Below are 16,297 nucleotides of genomic sequence, written 5' to 3' on the forward strand. Positions count from 1 at the left end.
GAAGATGATTAAACCTGAATCTATTCGAGCTTTCAACCTGCATTTTATAAATAGGTAATGCTCTCAGCAGATGAAAACTGTATTTTGCAATTGCTATAACTCTGTGCAAATTCACAATTTATTGTATTTGGACAATATCGTACAGTACACACAAAAGACTCAAAACTGAAAAACATCAAGGTTCTTTTTCTCTCTGTTTCTCTATCTTTCTCCATCTTTGCCTCTCACTCTCTCTTTGCTCTTCCCCTCTCCCATATCTGTTGTAAAGTGTTCTTTCTGCTTATTCTATATTCCTTGTTCAACTTAGAAATTCACATCATAGGTTTGATAGTATGAATAGCCTCCTATATTAGAACTCTCAAACATATATCCATGATCTTATCCGATAACTTCTCACCCATTGAATTCACTTATTCTTTCATAAGCATATTCACTTCCATCCAAAAGTCATTATGCATTCTGCTTCGATTATTGTTTCAAAAAAATCACTTCTTCTTTTAACAGCCCCTCCCAAATAAAATCCCCTGTTTGTCCTTTTGGTAGAGATGCTAACTTCTGCCATACATGACTTATGTTGTGCCCTTCTCGGCACAACAGAATGACTGGTTACTGCCTCATCTTGGCAAGTCAGGGAATATTGCAGATTCATGCCTGAATAAAATGTGCTCTACCTACAATTAATTCATTGTTTCATAATACTTGAGCATTGTAATGTTAATTTAAAGAGCCCTTATTTTTCACTGGCTGACATGCTTTTTATGTGAAATTATTATAGCACGGGTCTAAAATGAACTAGCTGGTTCTGTTGGTAGCATTAAACTGTGAGATAGGAGATGTAGATCATTTCCCTTTATTTTGAAGCCAGGGATAGTGAATGCCAGCGGCAAATTGCTAGGGGCAAGGTGCATTGGTGCTGCGTGCTTGGACCGCTTTTCAAAGCGCACTGTGCAGCAATGAAATATAAAATATTTAAGTATGTGTGAGTGATGGTTCTGCAAGGGATACCCAGACCCAACATGTTCATATTAGCTCATATACAGTAGTTTAAATTACTTGTGTGATATGTTAAATGGGCTGCACAAATCACAAAGTAGTGAAAAGGGAAGAGGGCTGACAGTTATGTAGGCAGAATGTAAAAGTTGTGGTATTTTTTTACTTGAGCAGAGAATATGAAGAAGTGACTTAATGAGAATCTTCAAGGCTATGATTTCATTTTATTTATTCAAGAAATATGGACTTTGCTAGCTGGGCTCTTATTGCCCAGAAAGTGGTGGTGAGATGTGTTTTTGAATTAATGTCGTTAGGAAGGGAGTTCCATAAATTTAACTTAGCAAAATTGAAGAATGGCAATATATTTTCAAGCGTGGATGGCTCGTGGTTTGGAGAGAAACTTGAAGGTTCTAGTATTCCCATGTTTCTTGTCCTTTTGGATGGTAGTGGTTGCAGGTTTGGAAGGTGCTGCCCTGCTGAATTTCTGCAATGCGTTTTATAGTTGGTATGCGTTGCTGCTACTGTGTGTGGAGTGGTGGAGGGACTGCATGTCTTCGAATTTAGTGCCAATCAAGTGGGCTAGTTTGTACTGGATCGTGTCGAGCTTCCTGATTGTAGGCATCTGGACAAATGGGGAGAATTCCATCACATCTGCACTTAGATTCATAGTATTTATGAGGCTAGTCCAGCTCACTTTCTGGTTGATGGAAACCTCCAGGATTTTGGTAGTGGGTGATACCTTTGAATGTCAAGAGGCATTGGTTGGTCTCTTCCTGCTGAAGGTCATTGCTTTGCACCTTGTGGCCATGAATTTACTTAGCACTTGTCAACCCCGGTATTGTTGCTCAAGGTCTTGGTGCATTAAGACATGGTCTGCATTAGCGTCTGAATGTCAAGGATGGTGCTGAACTTAGATTAGATGAGGAGAGATGTGATGAAACTCAATCATCATAATCCTGGGTTTTCCTCCTCCTCAATTGCTTGTCCAGCTTCCCCTTAAGTACGTGATAGTTTATGAAAAATAGTTGTTTACACTGACTAATGAGGTAGCAATAAAAAAAACAGAAAATAAGGTAAGATTTGAAACTGAATTCTTCATGGGGGCAGTGATTAGAATATGGAATTATCTGCCACTCAACCAGTGTCCATGAATTTTTTTCATAAGAAATTGGCGGATGTTTGAAAAAAATAATATTTATTTGGTGGTGTAGGAAAGTAAGATTTGGATTTTTTAAAAATCTATTTCTATCCTGTCATATTCAATAATTCTTTGAATCAATCTGATTGGCTTATTCATTCTTAAAAATGCAAATACGAGATTTTACTATTTCCACAATTTAAATGCATAGTATGGTTAAATCCTGGGTCTTTGTAAATTTGAACCTTACATTAGTTATGTTTTAGTCAAACACACATGGTTAATCAACAACTCTCATTCTCATTGCTTGGACAACAATACATCAGATGCACAGCACCAAAACTGGCAATTCAACCAACCAATCTGTACTGATATTTATATTCCATTTGAGTCTCCTCACAACCCTCCTCATCTAAGTCAATCATTGTAATCCTCTGTTCCTGTCTCCTTCGCTCGCTAGCTTACTTTATATGAATCTCTACTATTTACTTCAACCACTCCCTGTGGTAGCAAGTTCCACATTCTTTCCATTCTTTGAGTAAAGAAGTTTTTGGTTTAGATTCTCTGCAGGATTTGTTGTTAACTTTCTCTATTGATGACCCCCAGGTATGATCTTCCCTGTAAAATGGAACATTCTCCATGAAACCTCTTCCTAAATTTTAAAACTTATATTAGTTCACTTGTCTGTTACCTATTTTAATGAAGGCCAGGCGATGTAGACTTTTGGCTATAGAAATATTGTTGAAAATACACTTGATCTTGAGTAGTATCAATTAAATATTGGTTATGTAGGAAGAGAGCACAAAAGAAAACTTGGTCTAACACCTGAAGCAATCATCATAATCCTGGGTTCTCTTCCTTCTCGATTGCTTGTCAAGCTTCCCCTCAAGTACATGATAGTTTATGAACAATAGTTGTTTAACACTGACTAATGAGGTGGCAATAGAAAAGATAAGTTAAGGCTTGAAACTGAATTCTTTGTTGGGGCGGGGATACATTTGGAGGCCCACTGCACTTTAAAATTTAGGGCACCTCAATATAAAATTGCCAAACTGTCGTTGTTAATACCATTTACCAACCTTGGAAAAATTCTGCCACTAATGTGGCATTAGTCTGTAGGTAAACTATATAGGAAGGAGACTGAGACAGGTGGAAGTGGAATTTAGCTTACCTCAGTATTGTGTAGCTGGGAAGAGCACTGCTGCTCTTCCTATCTCCACATTAAAGTAAGTATTATGGAAAGTCATCCCCCACGTTTTCACCAGGGTATCAGTGATCTATTTCACAACATTATAAAACTGGAAAAATTGCATTGAACTGGCATTCCGAACCCATTCAGGAATGGCTGGGTGGCTACCAGATTTGCCCTCAATCTCCTGTTAGCTGTGACAAAGCAATCCAGGTAATTTTAAATACAATTCCATTAGTTGATGCTCAATGGCCACAAAGTCCATTTGACTAGATGGGACAAATGATTGCTGGCAACGTTTCACTGCAGGCACATGATACACATCATGACCATGCACGTATAGTGTGTTCTCGTCGCTATCATTGCTTGCTACTCTCCCTGTATTTTGTATCCTGCTTGCACTAGGCAGCTTTAAAATAGTGTAAACAGGGAGAAGAATTGAGGAGTCTTAATCTGAGGACATCAGAAACAACTTACTATTTTTTTACACTGACGTGAAAAGGCTTTGATGCTTAATAAGCCAAACCCTCCTTAAGAAACTCAGCAGGAAATAGAGGGATGAGGGTTTTCAATTTAAGTAAAGCTGACCAGACACTGCTTTGCCACAGCATGCAGTGTAAGCAAAGCAGCCTGCCACTATAGGGTGACATGGCTCTGACCAGTGACCGAACAAAGCTCCTTATTATTCTTTGTTCGGGCAGTGGAGATAGCTCACAGAATGCTTTGCGTTTACAGGTTAGTTAATCAAGTGCATTACACTTCTTCAGCCTCCCCATTGTGTGGTGTTCTTGATTTTACAATTAATTATAGACTTCGGTGGAATAAGTACAATCCTTAAACTCCTCACCCAAGTCGAAATTTAGAAAAATATGATGCAAAGATTTAAAAATGGCATGTCAAATATCAATTGGTAATGTCATGATGTTTGGAGAAAAGAAAATCTCCTACAATAGTTCCATTCTGAATTGGCAAAAACCCATTCTGATGTACATGGTGTGCCCAATTTTTGTGCATTTGGCAGTGAAGTTATAAAATAGCCATGCAAACCCTGATTAGCCTCTTTTCGGTGAGCCTCAGAAATTGGTACACTTCCTGGATGCACCAAGTATTTGAACCCTATTAGGAATTGGCACCTCTTTATCATTGATTATTTGTTCAAAGATTGATCAACCCATTCCCAGGTTAAACTAATTGCTGTTTGAATTGCCCTTGTATCAGATTCATTCCATTTGCCTGTGACTTCTATGGAATATTTTAGAGTATAATGACCACATTTTACGTCAGATATTCTGACTTGCAGAGTTTTTCCGTCCAGCTTCAGTTGGGGAAAATCACGATGCACTTTTGAAAGAGTCAACAAAAGACGCAAGCGAAACTTCAAGGACAGAGACTCCAGACACAACACAGTCAGACAGCAAGAAATCCTCCCAGAAGTCAGAAAAAAATGAGGAAGTGACCACACCAACAAAAATTAAAGAAATGAAGGTACACAATGTTGAAATTTTAATTTTGATGCAGATAATCATTTTGGTTGTTAACAGTTCACTGTACTCGATTAGTGGGATTATGTGGAATTACAAAGCAGATTAGTGTCTCGCCTGGTAGAGTAGCATGTTTATGTAAATAAATACTTTATGCTGTTGTGCCTAATGCAAATCAGACAGCATAATGAAAGACCTAGGTTTGCACGCAGTCCAAGTTCACTGCTGGGACTCTATTCAAATTCAGCTGATTCTGGTGGTATAGGACCACCAAGTATGCTAGTTCTGAGGAATATTGTCAGGGTGAACAAACATAGTTCCTGATGGAAACCCAAAATTGCTCCTGACTCAAGCCAGTTTGCAGCATCATGAGTAAAACTCTAGAAGTTATCTGGGAAAGGAAATGGTCAATTTCATACTTGTAGGGAATGAGTTCTTTTCCAAGATGAGCATTAAAATGTTAGTAGGGCGATCTTTTGTGTTTACACAGTTTGACTTAGAACTGCTTGAAAATGTTACTGACACCAACATATCCCTATTTTTCCATAGCCTGCAAGTGATTCATAAAAGTGCATATAACCCATTAACATTTTCTGTGTGGGCTTGCACACACCTGATGGTTTAATTGGGTCAGCTTGTGAACTATGGCCTGTATGGTAACTTCTGATTGCTACATGACTGTGAGGCTTAGAGAGGACATTGCTGATGACCAAAACAATGCTCAATAACAAGTGGCATCAAGAAGCCAGAGAGGAAGGGAGGTTACAGCAGATTGATGATAGCCTGCCATCTAACATGGTGCGTAAAGTGTACATCGAAATTAGAGACAGTAGAGAACAATACGAAAAATTAAGTACAGCATAATCAGAGATGTAGAGAAGCAATTGCATTCAGCATTAAATACAGAAAATGTTCTAGTCAGGCTTAATTTTGCTAACTCCTGTAGGTAGATGCTGGATACTGCAGCTGCTGACAATGCTATTGCTATACCCATATACGATATTCATATCAGAATATCCTGTATATTTGATGCATTACAAAGATAAGATTAGATTACTTATAGCGTGGAGACAGAACCATTCCCCTACATTTACCACTAACACTACGGGCAATTTAGCATGGCCAATTCACCTGTCCTGCACATTTTTGGATTGTGGGAGGAAACCGGAGCACCCAGAGGAAACCCACGCAGACACGGGGAGACCGTGCAAACTCCACACAGTCAGTCGCCTGAGGCAGGAATTGAACCCGCGTCTCTGACGCTGTGAGGCAACAGTGCTAACCACTGTGCCACCGTGCCACCCTAGACATTTCAAGTCATTTCACTCGTTGTCTGACTGAGCTGATTCTGACATTGCAGTTCACGGAGTAGAGTGAACGTGGTTGCATTAGGTGTAGTTTGGAAGCCTGTAGAGAGGGAGTCATAGTCACAGTGGTCAACAGCACAGAAAAAGGCCAGTGACCTATTGAGTCTGTACCAGTCAAAAACCACTAGCTAACTAAGGAAAGTTGGCATGGGAAACATTGGGTAAAAATACAAAGGGTTAGTGAGTGTCTGGTCACAGGAACCAAGTATGCTGGATTTTACAACTGACATGAAAAGCACTTGCCTCCTGTGTTTTAAATCCTCCCCAGACCTAGCTGTTAGCTGACTTTGCTTTGAATGAGAAATAGGTCACTCTGCTACTTCTGTTGTGACCATAAATGGTCAGATTCTGATTTTGGTTCAGTTTTCTCCGACACTTCAACCGCACCCCCCACACCACCACCACTTGTCCGAAGCCTGACCACTTTTGAGGTTAAAACTTCGTATATTTATATACCACCTTCTGTATAATGAAATATGACAAGACAATTCGCAGAAGCATTTCATAACAAAATATATGACCAGGCCACAGAAGTAGTTATGGATCTAGCATAGCCTTTGTTGGAATACAATCACAACTCTGATTCCCAATCCAGATAATCAAGTATTACTTTAGACACAAACAAAAAAAAAGTTTCTATAAGCCACAGCTATGACAGTGTACATCTTCAAACTTTATGGATCCATTTTCCAAATAGACAAAATCTGTATTACAGTTTTATCATGTGACCTGTATCAAAGGGAAACTTGCCGCCTTCATTTTTCTTGTTGTAGCCTTTTACACTACCATTGACACATCTTTCCTTAACACCTTGCCATTGCTATTCAGCTGGATGGAATGTCCTCACCTGGTTCCATTTTTAACTGCCTAATTAGTCCGAGAGTCTCACTTGGGATGGTTTCTCTTCCTGCTCAAGCTGTCTTACCTCTGGTGTTGTCCAATCATCTATCCCTGCCCACTCCTTTTCCTCAGCCACTCAGCGATAACACCCCAAAGGACAGCATTAGTTTTCACATAGACACTGATTACTACGTGACTACCACCTTTTTCACACCTGCAGTTGCCAACCTATTAAGATGCTTCTCTTACATGTTATTGGATGTGCAGAATTTTCATCTCGTCAAGTATTGGAAAGATTGAAGCCATTTCTTAGCTACTTATTCCATCCCTCTCCCTGGCAACTATCTAAGATTAATCAAGACTATTTGCAACTGGAATGCAATATTTGACTTGGAGATACACTTCCAATCCTATTCAACCCTGTTTCAGCTCATCTGCTGTTGAAATCCTCATCCATGCCATTGTTACTTCTAGATTTGAATATTTGAACACAACCCTGTTAGTCTCCAATGTAACAACCTTGAGACAATCCAAGATGCTACTACCTGTCTTAAATTGCAGCAGGCTCCATTTACCTATTGACCCTATGCTCACTGACCTTTATTAGCTCTGGGTGAAGAAACTTCGTGATTTTAAAATTCTACTCTTTGGTTTCCAATTTGCAAATGGTCTGTTCCCTTTTCCCTGTAATCTCCTCCAGCCACTAAAATCCTCAGCAATACTTGGACTCATCTGACGTGAATTAATGGAGAACTGCAAAGACTACACTTTTCATTTTTGCGCTGCTTTCTTTAGCTACATGAATGTGATTGGGAAAGGTATTCCTCTAATCATATTACTTACCCTCAATAAGTATTGTAACTGAAGCAAAGAAAGGCAAATATTAAGTGTGTGGTGGTACACTTTTCATACTCCATTGTTGTCTGTTAACTAGTTGTAGAAAAAGTTGATATTGGAAACAGAGTGCAAACCAAAATAACATTCCCAAGTGTAACACACATTCCAAAAGTATATTCAAGACTTAATTATTTCCATCTTAATACAAAGTGAAATGTAACAATGTCCCACTTGTCACTGATAATTAGAGGTTGCCATAGCAGGAAATAATCTTCCATTTTATAGATTTAGAAACTGAGATTGAAACATCCAGTCCTCTTCAGAAGCATATATATTTGATATATATTTGCCTATGCTCAGCAGTGAAACTCAAATTTATCATCTGGCATCCAGTTGCAGGTCTGAACAGAGTTATCTTCAGTAGGCATTCAGGCCATAGGCAAGTGTCACTGTTCTATGCTGTACTGCCAAAGTGGGAGCAGGGTTTGCCGTCTGTTTAAAATTCTCTTCCAGTTTGATAATTGAGTGTAGTGGTGATAGAAAATCCTCTTCCGTATTTGCTCCTTCACTGAAATCTTGATGAAACAATTCCAAGATTATCTTTCATGGTATTCAGAAGGTTAGTTAAGTTATTAGCCTGTGAACAAATCTTATGCTTTTATTGAACTCAGCAAACTAATTACAACGAAAATGCTTTGGATAAATCTTAAGATTCAGGAAATGAAAATTTATTTATTGTGGCATTTGTAAAGAGCAATGAAGTAATTATTTTTAAAGTTGTTAAAGAAAATTGTTGCATACACTCTGGGCTTGGTTAAGTGCATTGGCTTGGAAGATAGTTCCACATGGTTGCAACAACTGGACCACAACCTTATAGTGGCTTATAGTTGTATTTTCCTTCCCCTGCTAAAGAAAATGTCTTCAGGGTATGTGGAAGAAACTTAACAACGAGAAAAGGTAGATTGCTGATCAAGGAGTAAAGTCTTTGTTTTGCCATGCTCAGAGAAGAGGTCAGGAATCAAAAGACATGGGTATAAATACACTATGTAAGTTATTGATTCCTTTTCCAAAAAAAAGCAAATATTTTCTGGAAGTTGACTATGATCATTCTCAATGATCTAGTCTCATCCGTGCTATGTAGTGGTTAGCAGTAGATTTCAGATGCAAATCTTATACATCTGCATTATTAATACAGGTTGATTTTTGGACTGTTATGTAAATTAAATCCAGAGACATGCTGGACTGAACAAGAGTGAGATCCCCTGAAGGAGAGAGTCAGTTTTAATCTAGAATCCGTTCAGACCTTGACTACACATTTATCGTACACTAGTTTGGTGTCAGTGGGAACCTGGACTGCTTTTTGACAATTCTGAACCTATAGTGTAAATTCATCCTTTTTAGTTTTGTTGATTTAATCTGTTTACTGGGACACAAACTGTTTTTGTTTCAAGCATCTTTTTTTAAATGATCAGACGTGGGTTCCATTTTTTCATGTGAGGGTCAACAATTATGATTGTTCTTGTTTTGGATTTAATTGACTTGATTTCTTTTAAAATTTTGCTGTCAGATGGAACATGAAGATGAGCCGAAACTTAGGCAAGAGGTAGTGTACGGACCACTGTGGATTGGTTTTTACTGTAGTTTATGTGAAACATTTTCATACCTGTTTTTAAAATATTGTTCAAGCTAGAACGCAACTAGTTCCTATTTATTTTTGAATGGAGAGTCATTCATCAAACTAAATATAGCTATAACATCAGATAGATACAACTCATATATCCTTCAAGATTTATCACCTACATGATCCACCATGTTTATTGCTCCCATTGAAATATTGAGTTACAATTCGAAACTGGAAATTACTGGTGTTTTATAGATTAAAAGACTGAATGATCTATCTTGTTACTACACAGGAAAGTGGGTGATAATTTTCTTAATCATAGTTTCTTCATTGTTGTCAGTACACTACCTATATGCTAACATACATTTCATGGGTTACTGTGGTACTGCTAAAATGCTACAGGCTTTGTCTGTGGAAAATAACTGATTCTTAACCATTGGCCATCTTTTTGCTGAAATTGCTTGTTTGCTAGACACTTTACATTGGCGTATAGCATCCCTTGCTTTTTACTTGCTTGCTGTGTGCCAAGTCCTTTGCCTTTTGATTTCTTTTGTGTTTGCTAATTCTTCATCATGTGGGCTGCCTTTACCAATGTTAACCGCACACCATTTTCAGTTAGCTACTCTGTTACTTCGACTATCTATAGAAATTCACATTCTAGACTGTGGGTAATAGTAATTTATTGTTTATCAGGTGTGGAAAGTTGCAAATATAATTTGACATGGTGGAAATTTGTTTTACAGGAAAGTGGGGTGGGGCTATGTTGGATCACATTGTCTTGATTGATGCCAGGATGGTTAGAATTACTGTTGGATGTATATTAATGCAGGAATTAGTACTATCTCTATCAGGGAGGAAAGTGAGTGTTGAGGAGTTTTGTGTTAAATATATTTTATTACTTGCATTTGTACTTCAATTACCATAGAATTAACACGCTTACATGTAACAAGATATCTTAAACATTCCTTGCTATCATGCTTATATATGAATGAAATTGTGCATAATCAGGTATTAATATGAAGGAGTATGTCAAGTAAAAATGAAAACAGATATTTTTTGACAAATTACTGACAGTTCTCAGGACCATCCCTGTTAACATGAAATTGAGATGAATTGGAATACCTACAAAGTAATTCTGGGGGAAGCACTATTTGATGTATTTAGTGAGGATATATATGTTGCAAGGAAATCAGGTCATATATATTCAAATTAAACTACATTTTGTAATTGAGCAAAATATTTACTACAAGAAAACTGATCATCCATCTAGTCACCTTTTCCTAAGATCCGAAAGTGTGTTAGCAGTTATGAAATCCTTTTATTTAAAATGGTTAACACATTTACTAATTCAGTATGGAGGTATTTTGGGCAAATATGTTAAGAAATGGATTTGTGGGTACTTCTTCCCTTTGTTTATCAGGGATGTTTAAACCAATGTGTTGTTACAACTAACATAACATTATCTTTCCTTTTTAATTGTACTAAAGTTCCTGGACAAATCAGAAGATGTACTCTTGAAGCATCAAGCCAATATCAATGAACTAAAACGAACTTTGCAGGAATCCACTAGTATTAAGCTAAGTCATGGTGACCGGGAAAAAAAATTAACTACTTCCCCATCTTCATCAAAACCCAAAGACAAAGAGCAGGAGGAGTCACAGAAGCTCCAGCAGGTGGGTTTTGTTTATAAACACATTGTTGAAGTTGTAGGTATTCTTGATCTGCCGACTTGGTTTTGGCTTTTAGTTATCCGTTTGTTCGTTTGTCTGCTGGTGATGGCTATTGTTTTAGTCACAGCTCTGGTACAACCAGGAATGCTGTTATTTTAAATTGTATTATATCACAGTTAATCGTGTCCATCTTGAATTTAGTAAGATTTTGACAATCTACCAGGTATAAAATAAAACACGCAGAGTTTGTAACAGATCTTAGAGCAAACAATAGACTGACAATTTAACATTCTCTGGAGACAAAATGTCATTTTAAAGTCTTTTCTGGATTATTTGTTTTGATGTCTCATTGTATTCTATACCCTCAAAAAGGAATAATAGACTGATTCAAGTCAGAGGATTTTGCAAACATCCTAGGAAAAAATCAACATGGTAGAAATTTCTTACTGTTCTTTCATAGCTTTCTGACATGGTATTTTAACAATATGTTCCTTTATCAATGCCAGTAATATTTTTTTTACCACACACCATTTGTAGGACATTACAATTAAGACTATGGCTTATTTTTAAGTAGAAATAATAAGTTCTGGGATCGCTTTACAAGTCAGACAGCATCTGTGAGGAGCAAAACAATAACTTTTCATGCTAATGATCCTTTGTCAGAACTGAACAATGTCAGAGATACATGGACTTCTAGCAAGTGCAGAGGCAGGGAGAAGGATAGGGGAGGAAAACACAAGATCAGATCTGTGTTAGGGAGGAAAATGGAAGAATTTAGGTATGCAAGTACTCCTTCCAGATAAAACAGCAATTCAGTTGTACAGTATATCAAACTGAAAGGTGTATTCACTGCTGTCCATTGTGAAACCAATTGTGGATTGGTTGACCACTTTTTGGAATATTCTCAGTCCACAAGTACGAATGTAAACTTCCAATTCTTGCTGTTTAATTCTCAACTCCATTCCCATTAAGACCTCAGTCTCCGTCATGGCTCCCATGAAGCTAAGTGTAATCTCTAGAAACAGCATTTCATTTTTTTTTAGTCACTTCACAGCCTTCTGGACTCAGCATTGAGACAACAACTTCAGATCGTAAGCTGTGCCCCTATTTCTTTGAATAACTGCTGCAGCAAGTTATTCTACTATTCCCATTTACACCTTCTCTAGACTGTTCTTTTATTTCTTTAATTATTTTATTCTCATCTCTTTTTGCATTTCACCATCATTCCTTTTCTCATTTAATCTGGCCTGCACCTATAAAACTATAGACTTTCCTTTTCTTTTTCCCACCTTCCTTTTCCAGGTGCTGAGATTTGCTGAGCATTTCCAGCATTTTGTAACTTTCCATTTCAGGTCTCCAGCTATTTTAGTTTTTAAAAAAATAGATTGTGCCATCTAGTGTTAACTCAAGCTGACTGCAGCTTCAGTGTTACAATTTTGATATTTTTGAATGCCTTCTCTTCTGGTTTGACCCAGAAGAAAAAAGTTGTGTTAAGTAGACAAATAACAGTAAATTATTCCGTGTCATCTTTGTAAAGTGGATAACTGGAGTAAATCAATGGTTGAGGTCACTTTGAAAGCTTTCTATTGGCTGATGTGATGTACCTTTAGACTTCTTTCCCCTGACAGCACTTTACTGTTTATTCACTGTGCTTCGGCAAATGAAAGGGCTAAGTTTCTGTTTCCTCTCTCAACATTTTGTACATATCGTAGCGTGCACCAATCTTTGTCCAAATAATTGACCAAAGCACATGCTTGTTTCAGCTGGCATGTCGATTTCAATTTGTGAATCAAGCTCCCCCCACCCCCATAACCATTTTGGGATTACTGGGCAGAGCATGCACCATGAGCACTCTGATCAAATCAACACGTTATAGAGCCAAAGAGGTTAGTCAAGGTGAGTTCAATTTGTTTTTGTGGAGCCTGAAGAAACTCCCTCCCCTTCCAACTCAGTGCTCCCAAGATCCATCCCAGTACTTGCTGCTTCTGAAGGTAACCCGATATTGGCTGCATTACAAGACCCATTTGGTATCTCACGTTATGTGAGGATAGCACCTCAAAATTCTGGTCTCACCTTTGTCATAAGCATACACTTTACCAACGAGTCACCAACAAGTCAAATTCAACTCGCAAATAGATGAAGTTTCAGGAAAATTCCCTCTTGGTAGTTAGAAACGAACAAAGAAAGAAGGAAGGTTGGTTACAATCTTAATGTCTCCACCAGTATCACAATAGATCTATGCTGTACATACCAACTTTTTTTTATACTTCCATTTTGATGGTTTTAGTGAGAGTTGTTTTAGAATTTTTATATTATTGTCATCTAACAAATTTATTATTTGACGCTTTTAAAAGTTAAAAACAATCTCCTTAGTTACAAAGAAGTTGTAGATAGACATCATGATGCCACACCATACAGGAGATAAAAGATGAGGTGATGTAGGAGTCTATTAATGGTTTGATCTATCCACTGTAACTGGAGAGTAAGAAAATTTAGAAAGAAACATACAACTTTAGCCACGTTCTATCATTCTGTAAATTAATATGATGATGCCTACATTCATAAATTTGAACAGTGCCTGATGCAACATACTAAATATTGTTCAATTATGGTAATTAAAGGCCTGGTATTAGCAAAGGTGATGTGACAGTCTCCAGTCTGTTGTTGATATTAATGAATCATTTAAATGCAAAGAACTATTTTAACTCATTATTCCTAATACAAGTAAAGCATGTGTGAGTGGAAGATTTTTCACAGCACTGTTGCACTTGTTACATTCTTCAAATGAGCACACTGGTTAAGGTTGCACCTTTACATATTGTACATCCTCATTGTTCATGCAGAGCACAACGGAGGTATTTTGTATAAACTGCAACTTGCTAATAGATAGTTTGTATGTTTGTAACTGGTACTATTGGTGGGTAAATACAATAAGAAAACAGCAGAAGCAGCATGTGCTTGTACATTTGTTTATAATGTGCCTTTTCTTTCGAGATATCCTTTCCTCCTTTGGAATCATCCAATTGAGTTGAACAATGAGGCTTCATTTTGCCTTCTGTTTCTTCCTATTATGGCTTTGTTACTTTGTTATTCAGATACCACATGATGCTAAAGGCCAAAACCCAAAAAATAACACTTAAGATAATTAGATCGTCATTGTAATTCTGGTTTCGTAAAGCAGCTGTTTGGTTAAAGTATTTTGTATTAGAGTCTTACAATTTCATGTTTTATAATTTATTACTAATGTTAACAAATTCTATAAACTACACCAGTCAGTTTTTAGGTTCTAGTTGGATCTGATGACAATTATTATATTTTTGTACCCAAAGCCATTTCATTCATCTTTAAACTGATAAGGATATGTAATATTCTGCATCCTCCACACAATTATTCTTAAAATTGAATTTCAACCATAGTAAAATAATGCTACTACCTCTGAACTCTTGACTAGATTAGATTCCCTACAGTGTGGAAACAGGCCTTTCGGCCCAGTCCACACCGACCCTCCAAAGAGTAACCCAATCAGACCCATTTCCCTCTGACTAATGCACCGAACACTGTGGGCAATTTAGCATGGCCAATTCACCTGACCTGCACATCTTTGGACTGTGGGAGGAAACCCACACAGACAGAGGGAGAATGTGCAAACTCCACACAGACAGCCGCCCGAGGCTGGAATCGAACCTAGGACCCTGGTGCTGTGAAGCAGCAGTGCTAACTGCTGAGTCACGGTGCCGTCTAGTTGAAGAAATTTAATCGCAAATTTTCCTCACTTACTGTTTAAGTGTATGTGTTCCTAGGTGGAAGATAGATTGCTAAAGCATTAGTGGTGCCGCATTTGGTAAATGTAATTTAATAATCACTAATAAAGCTGTATTGAATATGGAAAATATCTGAAAAGAGCATTCCATCTCTTAAAATATCTTTTATGTGAGCTGCATAGATCAAGTTCTCTGTTATTTTCTGTTTATGTTGGTGCAGGCTCTGTCTGTCATTATTCTTAAATACGATTTCTCATTGTGATAAAACTTCTGTGAGAATTTTTGATATGTGGCTTACTGTTATAGACACCAGATGGTTGTTCTGAAAGTGGTACAATTTAGAAGCAGTAAGGAGGCTTGATGTAAGTCTCCTTCCACATTGCATTTGCTGCCGTGCTGTGCAAACCTGTTGTGCAGATGGAAGCTTGTCTGGTTTCATGGAGATCTAGGAGTTCTAATGCAGGGCTACGTTAGAATTTTCAGAGAGCTATTTTTAGCAATATCTGGCATTTATCTGGTTTCTGTGGTTCTTGTTAAAGGATGAAGGGTCTGCTGGGAGCTACAAACAGTTGGAGGACCAGACAGGTGTTAATTAAACATATACTCATGAATTGCTCTGAGTTGTCAGTAGTGAACATGATTTGGTTTGAAATTTAGTCCTTCCAATGCCATGAGGATATTTAATTGTTTGTAGATAGTTGACATTAATCACCTCAATGATAGTGCATATTCATCAAAACTTAAAGGAAATAAGAAAACCAGTTTTCCTACTGAAAAATTTGAATAGAACACAAGTTAGAAAAGCAATCACTTGGGAGACAAAATGGTGCTAATTAACTGTGCAGCTTACAAACTTGAGCATTGTTAAAATGGTTATATATTATTCATCTTAACAGAGGACAATCTTTGGCAACGTGCAAGCATGATATTCTTCATGTTAGAAATTTAAAAGCTCTACCAAAGTATTTTTACACCAAAACATAAAGTATGAACAAGAAACTAACACGTTTGTTATTTGTTTATTATGCAATATATTCTGGTATATCAGCTAATTAACCTTTCTAACAGTCTGCGAGAGCTGAAGAGGAGGCGAAGGAAGAGCCTACTTCTCAAGTGGGTGCCATTGCCTTATCTCTGGAAGCTTCAGCAAAGAAAAGCCTTGCATCTTCCCCTGAGGTTGACATTTTCAGTTTTACATTTGATTAAAATTGAATTGTAATTTAAATAAGCAGAAATAAACTGATGCTGATGAGTTGTTTTAAATGGCAGAACTAACATCAGTGAATGAAATTATATTTAGCTAATTTGTTAATATTTTCAAAGGTAAATATTGATTCTAAAGAGAAAATGTATATCAAATAGTTAAGCATAAAACATTAAATATAGAGTAGAAATGTTGTAAT

At 37.3% G+C, this 16,297-nt stretch overlaps 1 protein-coding gene across 7 annotated transcripts in view; it reads left to right on the forward strand.

The window, feature by feature from the left end:
- The window catches only part of LOC132822968 (band 4.1-like protein 1), a 341,878-nt gene that overhangs the window by 302,656 nt on the left and 22,925 nt on the right, over positions 1-16,297 (forward strand). For 4 of the 7 annotated variants that reach the window (XM_060836432.1, XM_060836430.1, XM_060836437.1 and 1 more), the window contains exons 12-14: positions 4,618-4,802; positions 10,951-11,136; positions 15,963-16,070. In XM_060836432.1, coding sequence (XP_060692415.1) covers positions 4,618-4,802; positions 10,951-11,136; positions 15,963-16,070 — 479 coding nt within the window. The remainder of the gene's footprint in view (positions 1-4,617; positions 4,803-10,950; positions 11,137-15,962; positions 16,071-16,297) is intronic. The other 3 variants (XM_060836435.1, XM_060836436.1, XM_060836433.1) reach the window with 2 other exon arrangements.

Source organism: Hemiscyllium ocellatum, chromosome 15 (assembly GCF_020745735.1).
Source record: "Hemiscyllium ocellatum isolate sHemOce1 chromosome 15, sHemOce1.pat.X.cur, whole genome shotgun sequence".
Taxonomy (NCBI): domain Eukaryota; kingdom Metazoa; phylum Chordata; class Chondrichthyes; order Orectolobiformes; family Hemiscylliidae; genus Hemiscyllium; species Hemiscyllium ocellatum.